Here is a 19,393-nt window from a genome sequence, read left to right as displayed (position 1 = left end):
GTGTAGCCTCAGCTCCGGCTACTCCATGCCCCAGTAGCCTCATTAAGAAATTTGAATATTGGGGAAATTAAAATTTTACAAAGTTATGGGCCACAAAAGAATTGGCCCTAAAACGGGCTATATGACTCTACATTAGAGGAACCTGCCACCGAATCTACCTTAATAGGTAGATCCAGGGTGGTAGGTTTCCTTTAATCATTGAGGAGGTGGTATTCAGAGCTCCCCACCTTGACTTCAGTGTTTAACTCTCCTCCTCCTTGACTTTAAACAAACAATTTACATCTCACTTCAAAGTTGATTTTCTGGATGATGCCACCACCCTGGGAAATGAAAGAAACAATAACTAGAAGGTGTTACACTGCTTGACATTATATTGGAAGTGGTTTATTAGGTCAATTGCTGATGACAGGTTACCTTTAAATAAAGGCGATTTCCTAAGAGAGAAACATTAGCTAAAATAATAGAAGTTTTACTTACCCGACTTAACCAGTTTTATAATTCCAGTGATCAGGACCTATAACTTATACTTATAATCTGCTGCCTTTCATTGCGATATATGTATTTGAAATATGCCAATAGTGATAGATATAGTGCTCTGTCCATCATGGGGCCTGCCTAACCACTGCTTATTGGGCCAAATGTGTTGATTTCCCAGCCAATTCCCAGTACCCCTGTCTATGTAAGGCACCTTGCTAGTTGCCCTAGCAATAATGTACCTAGTAACCTGCAAAGGTGTTTTCTTGCGCATTACCCGAACTCTAGCATTTTACCAAAAGCTGAACCTATTTTGCCAGCCTTGACCTTGGACGCTTGTAGCCTCAATGGAAGAGCTGTGCTTGCCCTAACCTCGGCTTATCCCCATTACATGCCCCTGTACTATCTCCTGCAGCAATGCACCAATGGAAAATGACCTGGGAATCATCCTATGTCAAATCAGTTTAATGGTACAGTGGGTCCACACACTCTTTGTTACATCTTTAGACATCTTAATAATTGTATGTGTACACTTAAGTTCACAGTGCAGTGGCCTAAAAATGTAGCTTTTTCTTTCAGATACTGAAAGCCATAGATTTCCAAGCTAATTAGAAAAATGTCAATGTCGTTATAGCTGAAGGAGAATTTCAAGGGATAACATAAACATGTCCTAGCCAGTTCAGAATATAATTTCATAGAGTAGTCTAAAAAAAATACGTAGATTGAAATAGCATCTTTATGGCCTACCCTGCGTTGATGTTTCATGTCGTAGTGTTTGCCGCACTAAATATAACAGCTCCTGGCTTGGACACTTCATCGCAGTATAGTATGCCGCAATCCTTATTTCTTCTGTGTCCTCCATGCCCTGGTAAAGCTCAAACAATATGTCTCTCTGAAAAAAACAAACAAGACAATATCACTCTCAAATAAGCCAAGGCAATACGCATCTACAAAGACTGTCATTATCCGATGGCTCATTGATATCAATGTGCCTCATGTAAAGCGTTACCTATAAAATACAGATGATTAGGATTATATACTGTATGCAGCAAAATGACTGGAGAGAGTAAAGACGGCCATAATAATCTTCTCCTTTGTTAAATACAGGATGAAGCTCATGCCACATAGTCGCCTATGTAATAAAATATTATGATAAGGAGAATGATGACAGTATTGCTATGAGTACACTTCTCCCCTAGGAGGTAGAGTCGCCTTCTTATTATTCCTATTGTTTTACTTGGAAGCTATTTAAAGTGTTATTTGCCTGTGAAACTTTCCATGATATATTTCTATAGGGTCATAAGGTGATATGTGAGGACGCAGGCATGTGGAGATTTCCTGCTGGCACATTTCATAGTATCATTTCTTAGCCTTTATTCTGGCATCTAACTTTATTCCAGTGAAATACTTAGTTCTGTTCGGTTGTTTTTCTCTATTAAAATACAGGTTGTATCAATTACCATGCCTATAACCATATATACTTTATATTAAAAAAGAAGCAGCAGAACAACAAGATTACAAAATATAATTTGCTTACATCGGCTCCATTGGAGCCAACACTAGAAAGGTTTTAAGCTTAGTCACTCAGCAGTTTGTAATCTAATTCTATATCCAGACAAGACACGGGTAGGAAACATAAACATTTTTTACATGATACTTGCTCATTCCAGTTCCATTATCCTTCAAAGGGGTTGTACCAACTTTGATTGTTATCTACTATTTACAGGACAGGGAATAAAAAGCTGATTGGTTAGGGTCTGACTGCTGGGACCTCCACCGATTATGAGAACCATGCTTGGCGATCCCTGACACTTTCATGAGAATGCCAGAGATAGCCAAATGCACTGTGCTCTGCAATATATTGAATGAGTGACTTCCCTTATGCTTGACCTGACACTTCCTTTAATTAGTGGGAACAGGACACCATTCCTACAATTGGCTGGGATCCATTGTTGTTAGGTCCCAGCTATTGGTCCCTCACTAATCAGATTGTTATCCTGGGGTTAAGGGACAACAATTGAAGTTGATACAATTAATCCCACATCATATCATTAGACTTCTTGAAAGTCATGCTTGATGCTAATGGGGCTGCCTTACAAGGCAGACAAAAGAGGCAATGTATTCCTTATCCCATCATGGAAAATGTATTTGCATATTTCCAAGAAACCCCCAATGGAAGGTCAATGGCTATAAGTCTCCACACGCCTGCAAGGCAACCTTAATTGGCAAAATCTCCATAAGAAGAACTCTTCCCGACCCTATGCAAAAAGTCAATGAGCCATAAAGCTTGTAAAGCTGCAGCCCTCATCACTACTGCCATGTCTGTATTGGTTTATAAATGTATATTCCATGGAATTTATATTCCATCTTCTAATTTAATAATTCTGTGTTGTGAATTCTAGCAATCAGTGACTTAATTGCAAACTAAAAGTTACCAGTTGACGAAGTTGCCATAACAGTGTCAGACTGTGCTCGGACCATTTAAATGGTAACACCTTCTCCACCTGTATATGTCTAGAGCACAGGATGAAGATAAACTATAAGACAATTTTATGTACTTAGAGAGAGTATCAATCATATCATGTAGAACAAGGGACAGATTCTTACATTAGCTGAGCAGGGGATCCTCCTGAATGCATCCACAGCGGCCAGTCTAGTGCTTTCAGGATTGGTTCTGGAGATTGCACAGCGGCTAAGTGTAGGTATTAGCGAACCTGCAGCCAGCCCAGCATTTCCAACAGCTTTCAAAACTCCAATCATCTAGAAAAAGAAAAATAATCCAATTATTATTACAAACTCTCATAATACAACATTATAAACTATAATCTGAATAATTTTACCTAGTAAATAAGTGCAGATGACACATTCTGATTCTCTAACACTTTTATATACTATACAGCCATAATCATATATGTACCTGTTGTATTTCCTCCGGCTCTTGTGCAGTACAGTTATTTCCCAGACGCTCTTGCAAAATATTCATGACGTTTTGTATTTCCGGCACCTCACTACAGACTCTATTGACCGAACAGAAGTGGTGAACCATAGAGGTGATGGCTAGGAAGACACTCAACCCTGCCCCTGGTTCTTGCAGCAGCGGCTAAAACACAAAATCCATATTTAGGCGAACCCGATTTTAGTCAAGGAAAGTGTATTAAGATTTAGTTTTTAAAGGCAAATTATTTTCTTCCCAAGTTGTATTCTGCTTTACCCATGTGTATTTCTTAACAATATATCTGTGTTAGATCCAATTTACTCTTTGTGATATCAAGATGTCTACCACTTCACCTAAGAGGGCTGATCTGTGTCCTGAAGTACATCTTAAGTTCCCTCTGTTTAAATCCCCCATTTTTTGTGGTGATAGAATCAAAGGAATTCTAAAGGATTTAAGTTGAGCCCATTATATAAGTCCTGGCTGGTCCTAACAAGAGGGTAATTGTCCCCTAGGTAGCGATTTATATTCTGGATAATATTGGCTATTATGTAGTGGAATTAGTGAAGTATATATGTAAATGTAAAAGAATATATAGCTTGAATATACAGGGCGTGGAAATGGCATACAGTTAAATGCTATTACATTCATTAATTGAGATGTATACCCCTCTTATGCCAGAAAACTTGCTTTGGAAAGTTTTAATCCACAGGCAAGTGAATTAAATGATGCCATGTTCAATGCATAACAATCATAAATTGATGGGCACATGTTCCTTTTCAATAATCACTAAAAATAGTTAAAATGTCAGTGATTCAGCAGGTAATGTGAAACAGACCATATTCATTGTAAGCATAATCAAATGGAAAATTCTTCTGAACAACTGTATAGAATTATTTTCAGATGTCCTAAGTTATATTGCTGACCTGAAGAGAATTTTGTATTGTTATGCACACAAGATGTCAAACGCAGTGACTCATAGCAGGCCAAGATGTCAACATCTAATACATCATGAAAAGCAACTTCTAAAGCAAGTAGCAAGCTAAAAATACAGTATACATTAGGTCAAGCTATGGACGACAAATTCTGCTCCCGGATATTACAGTGAGCATAAGGGCACATTAATGAGATGAATCAGAATTCTGAATAGTTTGTTCATACAAGCAGCGATACACATGAGTTGAACTTGATTTGTCTTTAACAAAAATATTTTTAGTATTAATTGAAATAGTGCAGATGTAAAGTTTTTAGTTGCTATTTTCTGGAGAAAAAATTATAAATGCTATACTGAAGAATCGAACACCAACAATTGGTGGTGCTACAGGATCATAGCAATATTTGTTTTGATTAGATGGTTATGATGCGTTTTGGCTTTCAGCACAAGGTTACATCAGGTACATTTTTAATAAAGAAACACAAATATTTATTTATTCTGCTTGATGAAGGCAAAAAAAAAAAAATGATTGCTGCGACCCTGCAGCAGCACCAATTGTCTTCTAATGAATTGTCAGTGATTTGACAAATTCTTGATTACCATGGATGATCCAGAAGACATGGACATGCTTCTCCAAAGCTAAACAATTGTATCACTGATATCATTGAGCAAAACACTTTAATTTGCACTCTGTTTATCGTTGTCTTCACAATATAGGTGCTATGTTCACATCACATTTTTGTTGTAAGGTTACATCAGTGGGCTAGGACGCATCTTAATGTATGCACATAAAGTGGGATACGTCATCATGTTCCTCCCCCTCCTTTCCGATAGCTGGAGGAAGAGTGAACATCGGGAGCAGTCAGTGATTGGCTGATGCTGATATTTCAGGGTCTGTCCCCCACTGGGGTCCTCCCAGAACGTTCGCAGCTGAGGTACCTCAGCAGAGGTTGGGGAGGAATGCATACTTTACATCCATTCCCAATAGGTAATTATGATCCGGCTAATAGTGTACGTCAGTCAGCAGGAGGGAGCACGATGGAAGTTGTAGCTTGTTGCATCTTTTCTTCCTGTGTTTGTTTTCACAGTATACAATGTATAATGTGGAAAAGGCAAAAAGGGTGCTCCTGTCTGCCTGTTTTTGTCTGTGTATATACTGTGCGTATACAAAAGACATGATGTGAATGTAGCCTAACTCCGAGTGAGTGCTACCACTCCTTTCATAACCATCTTATACTAAAACTCAAATCAAACATGTTGGCAACATGGTTCCAGTCACACAATTCACCCCATAGAAGTAAACTGGAAGGTTGTGTACATGTTCCGATGACTTATAGTACAATGGCCAGGAAAAAGATTTACTTTTGGTATTAAGTTACCATTTTAAGAATTAGATTTCTAGTCCTCTAGTTATTTGAAAAAAAAAACTGATTAAAATGAATAATAATAGTCATTTTCTAAAATCTTACACTTTATGTCATGTCAAAAATAATTATTATCACTAGACACTGAAAGGAAACAGGATGCCCTGACAAGGAATTTCCTAAATCAACTAGACCTGTAGGTATGAGAAAAACATTGGTCTCCAATCAAATAAATACCAGAAGTTCCATTCCCAATGGGATAGGTGGATCCATAGTATAAATTACCAAGAGTGAATGATTACAAACTACCAATAGCTCTAGGCCAGGTTTAATATGTTTAATTTGTTGTAAACTGTTGTATGTGTTTATTGTTAAGTATTTCCACTACATTCTGTGTAGGTCTCGAAGAGACTTATAAAGGTGGTAAAGATATTATCCAGCCTGGTTCATGCAATATTGGACCCAGTAAGGCTGAAAAGATATTAGGAGATACAAGTGCGCATATATTCCAAGCAAATGATATGTGTTTGTAATTTGATCTACAGTAACATCAATGCCCATTTGTAATGACTGATATTGTAACAAAGCTCATCGGGCTAGATTGTGGAACTTGTATTGTATGTTGTTTCAAACCAATTCAATGTTTAAAAAAGTGATAGTTAGGAGTAAGAATTTGTATTTGCAACAGATAAATAATATAATCTTTGCGCCATTAAATTGGTCGATTTTACATACTGTATGTTTAAATAGAATCTACACAACTCAGTATAAATTATGCCAGTGTAACAAAGATACATTTTTCAATTTGTCATAGAAATAAATCACGTAAAATACATAGGAAGTTATCCGAAAATCACCATAAGAGAGTCTATCATCCCAGGTGTTGGCTCTGGTATAAACGCCAGTGACCAGAGATAGGATTCAGTTTTGTCATCTTCTAATTCCTTTGACATCAGGATTTCTTTCATTAAGCCAACACAGGCCTCGGTTCCACAGGACGGTAGAGCGTCCAGTAGGGGTTGCCTAACAAAAAAAAATGTACACATTGAAGAAATGTTTCCAGAAATATCAAACTGTGGAAGTAAGCGCGCAAGCTAAGAGGTGTGACATAAAATTAGATAGGGGTGTCTGAAGTGACACTCTCCGTGCAACTGGGCTCATCAAAACCAAAATATGACTATGATAGATTTTTTTTTATAGGTAAATGGATGATATTTCACAAAAAAGAGGGAATTTTAGATAGGACATTCCATACCCTACCTGTGGGAGCTAGTAATTATACTTGGTAAAATCTGGTTCCCTTGAAGACGTCACCAATTTTAGTGATTAGCCCGTGCCAGTGGTTGTCTGTGTTTTTTTTTTTGGCCAATAGCAGGAGCTGATCTAACACAAAAAAGGAGGGTTCATGCTTAACCAGAGGGGACTAAAGGGTAAAAATAACTTTTTTGCTTCAGCTCCATTCACTGCTTTTGGATTAAAAATGTTTTCATCCCACACAAGCCCTTTTGAGGCTTCATTTATCATAAAGGAGACAGAATATGAGATTTAGGTTGTGCATATAATATATCTAAAATGTAGTATATCTGGAGCTTAACATACTTTTGCACATTGTAATAAAATTGTGTTACTAAAATAATCACGTTGTGACTATAGGACGCAATTAGGCTGACCTATACATAACTTACATTCCCCGAATGTATCTTCTTTCCCAGGAGTCATTGTTTTAGCTTTCCTTGTTTGCATATCCCACATCTTCAGCAGGGCGTATTTGCTTTGGTACACAATTCTTTCCACATCATTTATGGCACTTATCATCTGACTAATAAGCTGCACTATCATCCATTATTTTTCTCCATCTACAGTATATGTATAGCTATAATTTATTTTTATGCTATATATTTTCCCTATTATTTGGTCTAGTGGGTGAATCAACTGGTTGTAGCAATCCCTACACTACCATAAACTAGAGAACCGGTGACCTGGGCATCCTGCCAGGGATCAGTCAACAGAAGCATTAAAGCCAATGTATTTAGTAGAAAGCTTTACAATAGCGTCAGACACAAATGCCAGAGAGATCCAGTTATTGCATTAAGGGTTGTTTTCTCTTGGGTGAAGGCTTTTACCACTGAAGATTAAGTGTTTCTCTATGAAGCTGCATACCAAAGTAGATGTGTCAGCACCATGGACAGAGCATGTCTATAATGGAAGTGTAGTAGTGATAATCTACAACACCTCCCCTTAAAGGGTATTTGCACCCAGAAGTTAAGGAAAATCCACCACCAGGATTAAGGATTGTAAACCAAGCGCACTATGCTGGTGTGAGCCCACTCTCACAAAATCCGCTCTTATTTTAGCTTCTTAGGCCCTTGTTTTAAAAAAAATAAAAGGTTTTAAGAATTTTACAAATTAACCTGAGGGGCTATAGAGCTCAACTGGTGATGTCAAAAGAAAAGGAGTGCCCAAGTTGCAAACATGGATAGGCATAGGACCTGCTACAACAGTCGGAGCTGCTTTAACCATGTATAGGAGCCCATTGAAATACATTTGGCTGGGTGCTATCCATTGAAACAACACTAGAACATGGCAAATTTATATTAATCTTAAAGAGTACCTTTCATCATCTCCACTAATTCTATCGCTTTGCAATCTTTTTTTTTAGGTGTCACTGATAATTTTAATTTTCTCTCTAGACCCCAAAATTCTCGAATTATGCTCTCTACCATCAGGTGGGTTGGAACAGACCAGGACCATTCATATTATAGTGTAAGCATACGTAGCATATCAGATGCTGAAAGTAATGGCAGTGATTGGCGTAGGAAAGGTGGGGTCTATAAAAAATTCCAACTCTGCTAGAATTAGAGTGGACTTCTTTAACTTCAGATCAGGCTAATGATGTACTGAAATAACTGTGCTTTACAAAATTTATGGCTTTTTTAAAGTATGCAGAGTTATCACCAAGATGGTCACCACTGGAAACTATAAGTACCATGATCCTTCATTTCTCAGTAGCTCCTCCTCCCTCTTATGCTCTGCCCCCAGTGATAATATATATATTATAACAGGCTATCCTGCTCTGTTACCATAGTAACGATGTGTAACTGCCATCACCAAAACACTGGTCATACTGGATGCACTGTGCACCCAACCGACTACAGCCAAAAAACGTAGTGGTGATCACATGATTTTGAATGTCCACAGCATTTTCTGCTAAGGGGAGCAAAATTTTAAATAACAGCTAATTACATATAAGCTTATATTTTCAGTACCCATTTATATATGAATTATGCTGATTCCTGGAATACCCCTTTAAGGAAATGTAACTTTTATTGTTAAAATAATGAAATAATTAAAGATGCACCATAATTTAGCAAGCATTGAGCAACATTTGCTACATTTTGATCTACACCAAAGCTAAATTGGATTTTAATATTGCCCTCATGAAGAATCCACCCTCTGATTCAGTAGAATCTCTCTGCACATAGCTCCACTTCACTCTGCTCATAATCCAAATAAAATTGGCACTTAAAAATGAAAAATCAAGCCCGTCTTGTCCTCAAATTTTACTTCTAGCCAAATGGTGAACAAAATATGATTGTTAAGGATATTCTATGAAAAGGGTAAATAGGTTATGTAAAAAATGATACCTTGATACAATATTTTACATTTTAATGCTTGAAATTAATTATATAGAAGTCGAGTATCATAGCAAATTTTCACTTCTCTGGCAAACTTATCAAACAATTGAAATTCAAAGGAGAAGAGTTGATAGAGGAAATATTTCAAGGATGACTAGTATGATTAAAATGGACAATTAGGTCAAAGTATCAAGGAAAATGCAGGATTTAAAGAGAATTAATTTGAAAATATTCTTTCTCAGTCAGTGTGAATGCTTCTGAGAATTATTTCCTGCCAGCAAAAGGAAGACAATAAGGCGCGCATTAAAATGAAACGGATCGCCTGTGATAGATGTCAGTCATGAGTCGGTGAAAGACATGGGAAGGACAGGTGCACTTCAACATTTCACAAGGGAGATCCAGACACTGCCGTCCTGAGGATTACATTAGCATGAGAATGGAGGCTTTCTCTGGGGACTCTCCAAGTCATTCTCACTGTGTGTAGTCATTTATATTTTTGGTTCCCTAGGGATAACACTTAGTTACAGCATAGTTTAGTATGCGCTGGGTCATTAGTTTGGGATCAATGCCATGTTGTAGCCTCACCTACAAATAAGAGCCCTTCAAACTGAGGGGGTTGCCAACCCTGCGGTGGGATTCTTCTAGTAGCGAAGCATTTATTGTAGAATAATCACATTCTTCGCACAGAGCTTGTCAGGTACTATTTACAGGTATCCTTAAAGGATAACTGTTACATTCTACATGGAGTCCTGTCCGTCATACATCAATGTAAGACGAGTTTAACTGCAAAATATGCACTAATTATTACAGATAAATGTTTCAACTTTTTTTGGGTAGAGGTCCAAAGGGTGGCCTTACTATTTATTCTTCCTTTGGTTACGCATATGTCCCTGCAAACTTCCTTTCCTAATGCGTAGTGGAACACAGGCCTGCTGTGGAGGAACATTTGTGTTTTTCTACATTGATTTATTGAATACAACTTGCTACTTAACAGGATCCTTTAATCTTAAGGCACAATGTACCTTACTCCTTCCCCCCTCCCTCCTTTGTTAAATAGTACAGTGCAAACGTCCTAGCTTAAATCTTCCTCTTCCCACCAGGAAAATCATCCCCCAAACTATTCCTGCCTCTGTCTATGTTTGGCCCCACCCGTTTATGTGTGGCCCCACTCACCACCACTTGGTCCCCACTCGTCACAGGTGCGTTAAATGGTGAGAAGATCTGCAGTTTCCCCACACAGTGTTCACTACTAAATTCACCATGCGGTGAGAGGGACAGGATTCTGGTAAGGACATTAAAGTGGAAGACTTCCTTTCTGCTTAGTTCGATATTTGAAGGGTCACAGAACTGTCAGTCAAAAGAAGGAGGCGGGATTTACTGCCATTCTAGAGAAAACATGACTTTAGAAGTTGACTTATGTTTACTCATTTGCATATCAGAAAAACTGCTATAATTAAGGTACAGTGCCTCAGTGGCAGATAATTTTAGGTGATATGGGGAGGACTTTCAACCCTTTACCAGCAGGTATTACTGGTTGTGAGGGGTAAAATTCTGGTGACAGGTCTTCTTTTAGCTGTGAATGTTTATGTGCCACTACAAGTAACATTTTACAAAACAAATATTTGAATTAGATTTATTTTTTGTATTATTTTGTATTTAGACAGTCTTAATCATCAAAGCATCTGGTTGCAGAAATTACTACGAGGTTCTGACGATGCAGATTTCAGCTATAACCTTCATCTTTTTTTAGTGCAGATTATTTGGCTAATAATTTGTTAATTTGCCTGGCCAGGGCTTCCCTACACTGTTACACACAGATTGCAATGGGGAAAAATGGAGTCCATCTGGATTCGCCAAAAAGTGGCACACATGGTAAAAACACAGGCCCGTATGAATTCAGAGAATAGAAATAATTTATCATTTACTGTTACCATATACTCTGTGCCATTAACACATGAATCACAATGCCAATGCTCAACCACAGAAGTGCACAAGTGGTGTGCACAGATGGTGGCATTTTTTGGCAAATGTTCTCATTTACCAGTCATTTAGGGTCACACTTCATTTTAAGTCTAAAAATCTGTATTACAGTACTTACCAATTATCTCTGCATTTAAAAGCTGACCTTTGCCAAAGATCAGACAATGCGTCAGAGGACAGAAGTCTCAGCTCAAACACCAAACCCATGAATAGATCTGTGGTCTAGACAAAAGGGAAAAAAACATTTCTGTAATTCATATTTCTATCAAATTACTTCTGCATGTAAAACAAAGTGATAAGAAACAAACATACAGTGGATGACAGTGTGCCCCACATGAAAATAGCAATACCAAAATGGTAGAACATTATGATTTCTATTTTGTGATCAACAGTGGCGTAACTAGGAGAGACAGGGCCCCACTTACCCCTTAAAAAATATACATACAGTATATACACACCATATACACAGACATACAGTATATACACATCACAAATACACACATAAATGAAATACCAAGAAGCTGGGGCCCCCCTGACACTGTGGGCCCCATAGCTCTACGGCGCAGAGGTACAAGGGATGTATGAAGAGGGCTCACGGGCTGAGTCCTCTTCATACAAAGGTGGGGGTTTTTGCATATTGCAGAAAACCCCCACCGCTAATAACCGTGGTCGGTGCTTGCACCGATCGCGGCTATTAACCCCTCCGTTGCCGCCGGCAAAGTCGCCGGTGGGATTTAAAAGACGGTGGCGCGTGGGCGCAGCCATCTTTGTTACGATCGCCGCGCCCCCGAACGTCATCGGGGGGCGGCGATTGGTTGCCATGGTAGCCTTGGGTCTTCGTTTGACCCGAGGATACATGGCTTCTGCATATCCATTACAATGAGCCTGTGGCTCATTGTAATGTATAGTGTGCAAAAATGCCATATATTGCAATACTGTAGTATTGCAGTATATGGTAGGAGCGATCTGACCATCTAGGGTTAATGTACCCTAGATGGTCTAAAAAATAGTGAAAAAAAAAAGAAAAAAAAAGTTTAAAAAATAAAAAAAATTTATAAAATATTAAAAGTTCAAATCACCCCCCTTTCCCTAGAACGGATATAAAACATAATAAACAGTAAAAATCACAAACATATTAGGTATCGCCGCGTCCCAAAATGCCCGATCTATCAAAATATAAAAACGGTTACGGTCGGTGGCGACCTCCGAGGCGGGGAAATGGCGCCCAAATGTCCAAAATGCGACTTTTACACCTTTTCACATCACATAAAAAATGAAATAAAAAATGATCAAAATGTCGCACAGACCTCAAAATGGTAGCAATGAAAACGTCGCATCATTTCGCAAAAAATTACCCCCCCACACACATCTCCGTGCACCAAAGTATGAAAAAGTTATTAGCGTCAGAAGATGGGAAAAAATTTTTTTCTTTTTTGTACACATTCGTTTAATTTTTGAAAATGTATTAAAACACAATAAAACCTATATAAATTTGGTATCACCGCGATTGCACCGAACCAAAGAATAAAGCTGAGGTGTTATTTTGAGTGCACAGTCAAAGTCGAAAAAACTGAGCCCACAAGAACGCACGTGCGGTTTTTTTTTTCAGTTTTTCCACATTTGAAATTTTTTTTCAGCTTCGCAGTACATGGCATGTTAAAATAAATAAAATTACAGGAAAGCAAAATTTGTTCTGCACAAAATAAGCCCTCACACAGGTCTGTACACTTAAAAATTAAAAAGTTATGGATTTTTGAAGTTGGAGAGCGAGAAATGAGTGGAGAAACCCTGCGTCCTTAAGGGGTTAACAAACTATCAGGAACTTTCCTGCACATATTCCGAGGTAGATAGTTGGGGTTGGTGGGTGTTTGTAGACTTCTTATTGCAATGTTCATTAATACAACGGCTTCCATTGGTTCAAATTTTCCTTTATATTAAAGTATATGAATAAGCAAATAACATTGATGGAGTTTATGAACTTAGACTGCCTCGATTTAAAAAAAAAAAAACTGATCTAATGATGAAGACACAGTTAGGTTTTCATACATTTTCTAAGGGAACAGAATCAAATAATTTAATAAATAAAAATGCTGCTGCTTGAACTAACCATAAGCCGCTATCTTATTTACACATTCCAAAGTAAATGGGACTGCAGAGAATCCTGGAGCTTCGTATATATCTGATATTTGTCGGATAACAGACGGGAGGAAGACATAGGATAGGTAAGTAAAGAGAGAGCTGAAATTTCATCAGTTTAGGTATTGTGATAGCCATGCGTGAAAGGTTTGAATTAAAGTAGAGATTAATCTAACATCACTGGCAGATCGAAGCAAAACATGGGTTGGGCAATAGACTGAGATGAGAGAAGTGATTAGGGAGGTACAGAATTGTGCGAAGCTTTGTGGATGAGGGTGATTATTTTAAACTATATAAGGAGTTAAAGTAGACTAGCCGAGAATGAACCAAAGCATCAGCATTTCAAAGATTTCAATTGTAAGAAACGGGCAGATTCTGGAGATGTTTTTAATATGCATGGGGCAAGAGCGAGCAAGAGATTGAATATATGATGCAAAGGAAAGGTTGGAGTTCAGCACAACCCCCTGCACTGGTGCACTGGTGCGCTCCAGCAGAATGCAGCATTTTTTTCATGCACTTTTATTATGCTGCAAATTTGTGGTTCCTTTTAGGTGCACATTTTTACTTGTGTCTTGTTGGACAAAACTGGCGCAGGCACTTTATGATTACATGTGCAAGCAGTTTGCACGTTTTTCTAGTACAAAGTCAGACAGAAAACTGGTGCACACACTTTAATAAATGTGGACCTTTATGTACAATCTGTTCGACTCTTCCTTTTTTATAACATTTTTCTTCAGATAGGACAGTATATACAACTGGCTCAGCTCCTCCTGCTCTATTACATGCTGCCTGCAGATATGACAGCATATACAACTAGCTCAGCTTCTCCTGCTCTATTACATGCAGCCTGCAGATAGGACAGTATGTACAACTGGCTCAGCTCCTCCTGCTTTATTACATGCAGCCTGCAGATAGGATAGCATATACAATTAGCTAAGCTCCTCCTGCTCTATTACATGCAGTCTGCACATAGGACAGTATATGCAACTGGCTCAGCTCCTCCTGCTTTATTACATGCAGCCTGCAGATAGGATAGCATATACAATTAGCTCAGCTCCTCCTGCTCTATTACATGCAGTCTGCACATAGGACAGTATATGCAACTGGCTCAGCTCCTCCTGCTTTATTACATGCAGCCTGCAGATAGGACAGTATGTACAACTGGCTCAGCTCCTCCTTCTATATAACATGCAGCCTGCAGATAGGACAGTATATACAACGGTCTCAGCTCCTCCTTCTATATAACATGCAGCCTGCAGATAGGACAGTATATGCAACTGGCTCAGCTCCTCCTGCTTTATTACATGCAGCCTGCAGATAGGACAGTATATACAAGTGACTCAGCTACTCCTGCTCTATAACCTCCCTTTAAAATGAAAAGCAGATAAAACCATGCATAGCCGAAGCTTGCACATTAGATTCACTTTTTTCAGATGCTCCTCACTGCCTGTGGTAATGTTTGGTAGAACATAAATGGTGTTTCAGTAAATAGAAACTAACCCTGTAACATTTTTATGATCTAAAATAGCGGTCTACTAAGACGCTTCCAAAAACAACTGGGGGTCGGTGTTATGTACTGCCAACACTTCACACACGACAAAGCTGCGTCCCAGCGGCTGCCAGCAGAGCTAATTAAATGAATCAGCACTCAGCAATAATCACAGAGTCTCCCTTCTTCTCCAGATGTATACAGGTTGACCACAAATAAGGGGCACTTGACATATCTAGCTAGCGTGTTCCCTGTGACTTGAACTGTTCACCCCATGCAGTTATCCCGTGTATGCTTGGTTAACCTAATTCATGGCTGCACATCAAAGTATGTAAGATCAATGCTAAGAAGTTTCTTCTACTACAGAGCCACGTACAATTTAAATTGTATCAATGTGGTTTATTCACAGGACTTTTACACCCATGAATGAATATGACCTGCAATGGTCATCATACCTTTCCATTCATTTAAAAAGTATTTATTTTATAAGAATTTCTGAATATGTGGCCCTAAATTGTATTTATTTTTGGATAAAAAGAACTGGTAAACTAGCAGGTGACACTTTTTAGTGCCCATCCTGTTCTGTATTAGATGCTTCTAGGGCTAACACAATTCTGCAATGCATTAGAAGTGGTATTGACTTGCCGGACAGGGACGCCTGGAGATAGGCCATCAGCTCTTATTGTGATATAACCCCTTTTCTATCCTAATGCACAATAGATTGGATACATGTCAAATAATAGCCAGAACTCCCTTGTCCCTCATACATGGCTTATCTGAAAGTCCTTGTGTAGTAGATGGAGAAAGCCACTGCCATAAACTTCTCTAAAGAACATAAGGATCAAGCAGTTGGATTCCAGCTTGCCCGATCCTTGTGTCCTGTGATTTCTGCCATGTCAAGAAGTTGTAGTCAGATTGTATTAGGAAACTTATTATCTCTGCAACTTTACAGGCCATCAATCTTAGATTGGCTGCAATGTTGGCATCTATAAAAAATAGTAAGATGCCCTGGTTAATGGTTGTGCCACACAATGATAGAGTGACGGACATGGAGCAAGACATGTGATATTTTACAGTAGATAAACATGCTCCAATAATATAAAGTAGAAGTGACCATAGATGAGAAGTGATAACTAAGCCATAACTTTATGGTACTTTAAAAAGAACCACTTAGGGTGCGGTCACACGTACCGCTAACACTGCGTTTACAACGTAGAGCTACAGCACGGGGATGGGCCTTTCAATACAAGGATGACTCATATTGGAGTTACCCACACAGAACAGCTCTGTGCTCTAGATCACCAAAAAGGTTGACAAGCATGGGGTCCCATCTACAATGCCCAAATTCCAATTTGAATTCAATGAATATCACAAGATCACCAGAACCTGGGTTAACGATTACATTTTGTGATCTGAGCAGGTGAGAGTTGTGGCCTCCCCTTAATACATTTAAGATATCCTGGGGGTAGGTGATAAATGTTGTTTTTGTGATAGCCCTTTTAAAGCCTAACTAAACTATTAACAGTAGTGAGGATGATAATAGTAAACTTTGTAATATACTTTATTAATGAGATCTGTTCACGTGTCCTTCTTTTCCCCCTGTCTTTCTTCCTTCCTTAAGCAGTTGGTGTAAATCAGATTTCTGTCCTGTAACCACTGACAGCTGACAGTCTGGCTTTGTCCATCTGTTTTTTGGGACTTTTTATGTATCTTAGCAGTTTTTCCGTGTTGTGTTCGATTTAAATGTACTGCAACTTTTGGTTACTTTTGTTTTAAAAAAAAGTCTCCAAAAGTCGCAATCAGTTCTAAGCTAATTCTATGCCTGGTCAGGGTAACCATATATTTGTAAAATTTCACATCTGCATTTAGTTGAGAACTCAGGGAACATTGCAGAAAAATAGAAAATTGTAAACTTTCGAAGGAGACTGTCTTAGATGTAAAAAAAAGTCACAAATAAGCACATGCTCTATGCAAAGTCCCAAAAATTAAAGAAAAAGGGCAAGCCAAAAATTTGGCACATGTGCCCCATCACTGTTTGAGCTAAATGTTTTAGAATCCATGGTTTGGGCTTAAACTGATATTTACCTTTTCCTGCGTCCACAAATAGTAACATTTAATATAATGTATAACTGTGTAGATTCTTATTTAACTTTTCTACAGAGTTAATGTTGTTACAGTTGCATTAAAATAACACTAGTAACTTTTACTGAAGGGGCTTCAGAGGTTGGATATTTCTAAGTATTACTTGTAAACAACTAAAAGTCTATGTTACACAGAACTGTACTCGCTGAAAGAGAAATCACCCCATCGGAAATCTATATGCATAGACCACAGCTAGGAACACTCTAGCTTATATAAAGGTTGATGGAGAGCGCTCTGCCAGGGTAAATGATAATGTGTTGTACATGGCTCACGCCAAGAGCAGATAGCATCTCTGGCCAGTGACTAATAGTAAACTGGCAAGACATAAAAAATATTTAGATATTCCAATAAAACTGACACTACATTCTCAGTGAGCTCAGGGATATGTGCAGATTTACTACTTCTCTTAATACATCCAATGCAAAGATCAGGGAAAATTAGGATTTGTGTATACAGCTACTATGCAGAACTATTTGTCTTCCTGGTAACAGACTACAAGCCAACTCTGTGTAATTTCATCCTGTATTTATATGCTCCCCCCCCCCCTACTATTTGTTAGTGTATATTTATAAGCAAGTCTTTCATAGGCTAAAATAGACATGCCATTGATACATATTAAACATCTTATTCTGCTTTGTCTTCTCATCTTTATATGTTTTCCAGCAGTGTAGCTGTATTAAAGGAAACCTACCACTTACAAGTGGTAGGTTTAGACACATATACATGGCACCAGCTCAGGGTGAGCTGGTGCCAGATCATATTTTTGTTAGGGGAACAAAGCCCCTATCGCCGATTTATAAGTTCTATTAACTTATAACTCGGCGCACCGCACTTGGGCACGGCGCACCATGCCTGCGCAACTTAGCACGGCCTGTTTCCCCGTGCTAAATTGCGCAGGCGCGCGTGTGCCGGGGAGATCGGTGACGTCACCGCCTCTCCAGCACGTTAGAATCCGGCGCACGCACGGGCACGTAGGTTTCCTTTAAGGCTTTTGTGTGATGAAATGTAATTTTTTAAGGCTATTATTTTAGGGCACATTTAAATGACCCAGATACATGAAAACTAACACTGTGGGGCAGATTTACTTACCCGATCCATTCGCGATCCAGCGGCGTGTTCTCTGCGGTTGATTCGGGTTCTGCCGGGATTCATAAAGGTAGTTCCTCCGACGTCCACCAGGTGTCGCTGCTGCACTGAAGTTCACCGTCCTCCGCTGGGTGCAGGTAAGCGCGTGTCAAACGCCACATTTTTTTTGAAAAATGCCGCGGTTTTTCCGAATACGTCAGGTTTTCGTACGGCCAAGCCCCCCGATTTCCGTCGCGTGCATGCCGGCTCCGATGCGCCACAATCCGATCGCGTGCGGCAAAATCCCGGGGCAATTCAGGGAATCGTCGCAAAACGGAAAAATTCGGGTAACCCGCCGTAAAAACTGACACTTCTTAAATACCTGTGCAAGCAGTTTGTCTTGTCGGACACAGTGCAGCCGGGACATAAAACCGGCGCAGACACTTACATGTGCAAGCAGTTTGCACGTTCTTTTCAGTGCAAAGTTGGACAGAAAACTGACGCAAATGCTTTAATAAATATGGGCCTGTGTGGTCTTTCTTTGCACTTTTTTTGCTGTTCGCGTAGTTTTCGTCAGAGAAGCTACCAAAGTTTTGGCACATTTGCATAATTTTTGGACCCTTTCCTGTGAAATCAGACCCCTTCATAAGAACATGCCCGTAAAGGTTTATTCTTTTCTTTACTATGTTCTGCTTCATTGTTTTCCTGTAGCTTTTATGCAACAAGATTAATTTCACAAAGTACAGGACAATCGTCTAAGAATCAAACAAGAGTTAAGCAAATTAGCAAAAGTCACAGACATGATATCTCCAAGACGACAACAGGCGGTTGGAAAAAATCCTGTATTCTAATGAGATTGGTCTGAGGTTCCCGCAGGGTGAGGAGATGTCAGACGTCTAGTGTGATTAGCTTTTGTTTCATGACTTGGAGTCCAGTTGAAGCATGGAAAACTTGGCAAGAGCTGGTGGTATGAAGGTCCTTAGAGATTTATTATGCAGTAGAAATCACAAGAATGATTTAGTTTGGGTATCTGGTAACTTTCTTATCTGAGCTTAGGCCACGTTTCAGGAAATTTTCTCCCCACACCCAGAAATGTTTTAAATTATTTTGAAAGGTCAAACAAGAAATTGAGGGATAAAGTTAAGACTTCAATTCATAACAAAATTATCACCTTCAAACATGTAATATTGATCTACTGTTGAAAGGAAAACTTTCTGGTGCCTGTCTATTCCACATGATAAG

General features: G+C 38.9%; 1 protein-coding gene across 2 annotated transcripts in view; it reads right to left on the bottom strand.

Moving 5' to 3' along the window:
* Positions 1-19,393, bottom strand: part of LOC140075161 (uncharacterized) — a 167,907-nt gene that overhangs the window by 124,647 nt on the left and 23,867 nt on the right. For both annotated transcript variants that reach the window (XM_072120705.1, XM_072120707.1), the window contains exons 9-13: positions 11,438-11,541; positions 6,562-6,727; positions 3,392-3,574; positions 3,082-3,234; positions 1,222-1,366 (exon numbers count right to left, since the gene is read on the bottom strand). In XM_072120705.1, coding sequence (XP_071976806.1) covers positions 1,222-1,366; positions 3,082-3,234; positions 3,392-3,574; positions 6,562-6,727; positions 11,438-11,541 — 751 coding nt within the window. The remainder of the gene's footprint in view (positions 1-1,221; positions 1,367-3,081; positions 3,235-3,391; positions 3,575-6,561; positions 6,728-11,437; positions 11,542-19,393) is intronic.

The sequence above is a fragment of the Engystomops pustulosus genome, chromosome 8 (genome assembly GCF_040894005.1).
Source record: "Engystomops pustulosus chromosome 8, aEngPut4.maternal, whole genome shotgun sequence".
Classification (NCBI taxonomy): domain Eukaryota; kingdom Metazoa; phylum Chordata; class Amphibia; order Anura; family Leptodactylidae; genus Engystomops; species Engystomops pustulosus.
The sequence above is the reverse complement of the archived record's forward strand: the minus strand, read 5'-3'. Positions and strand labels throughout refer to the sequence as shown.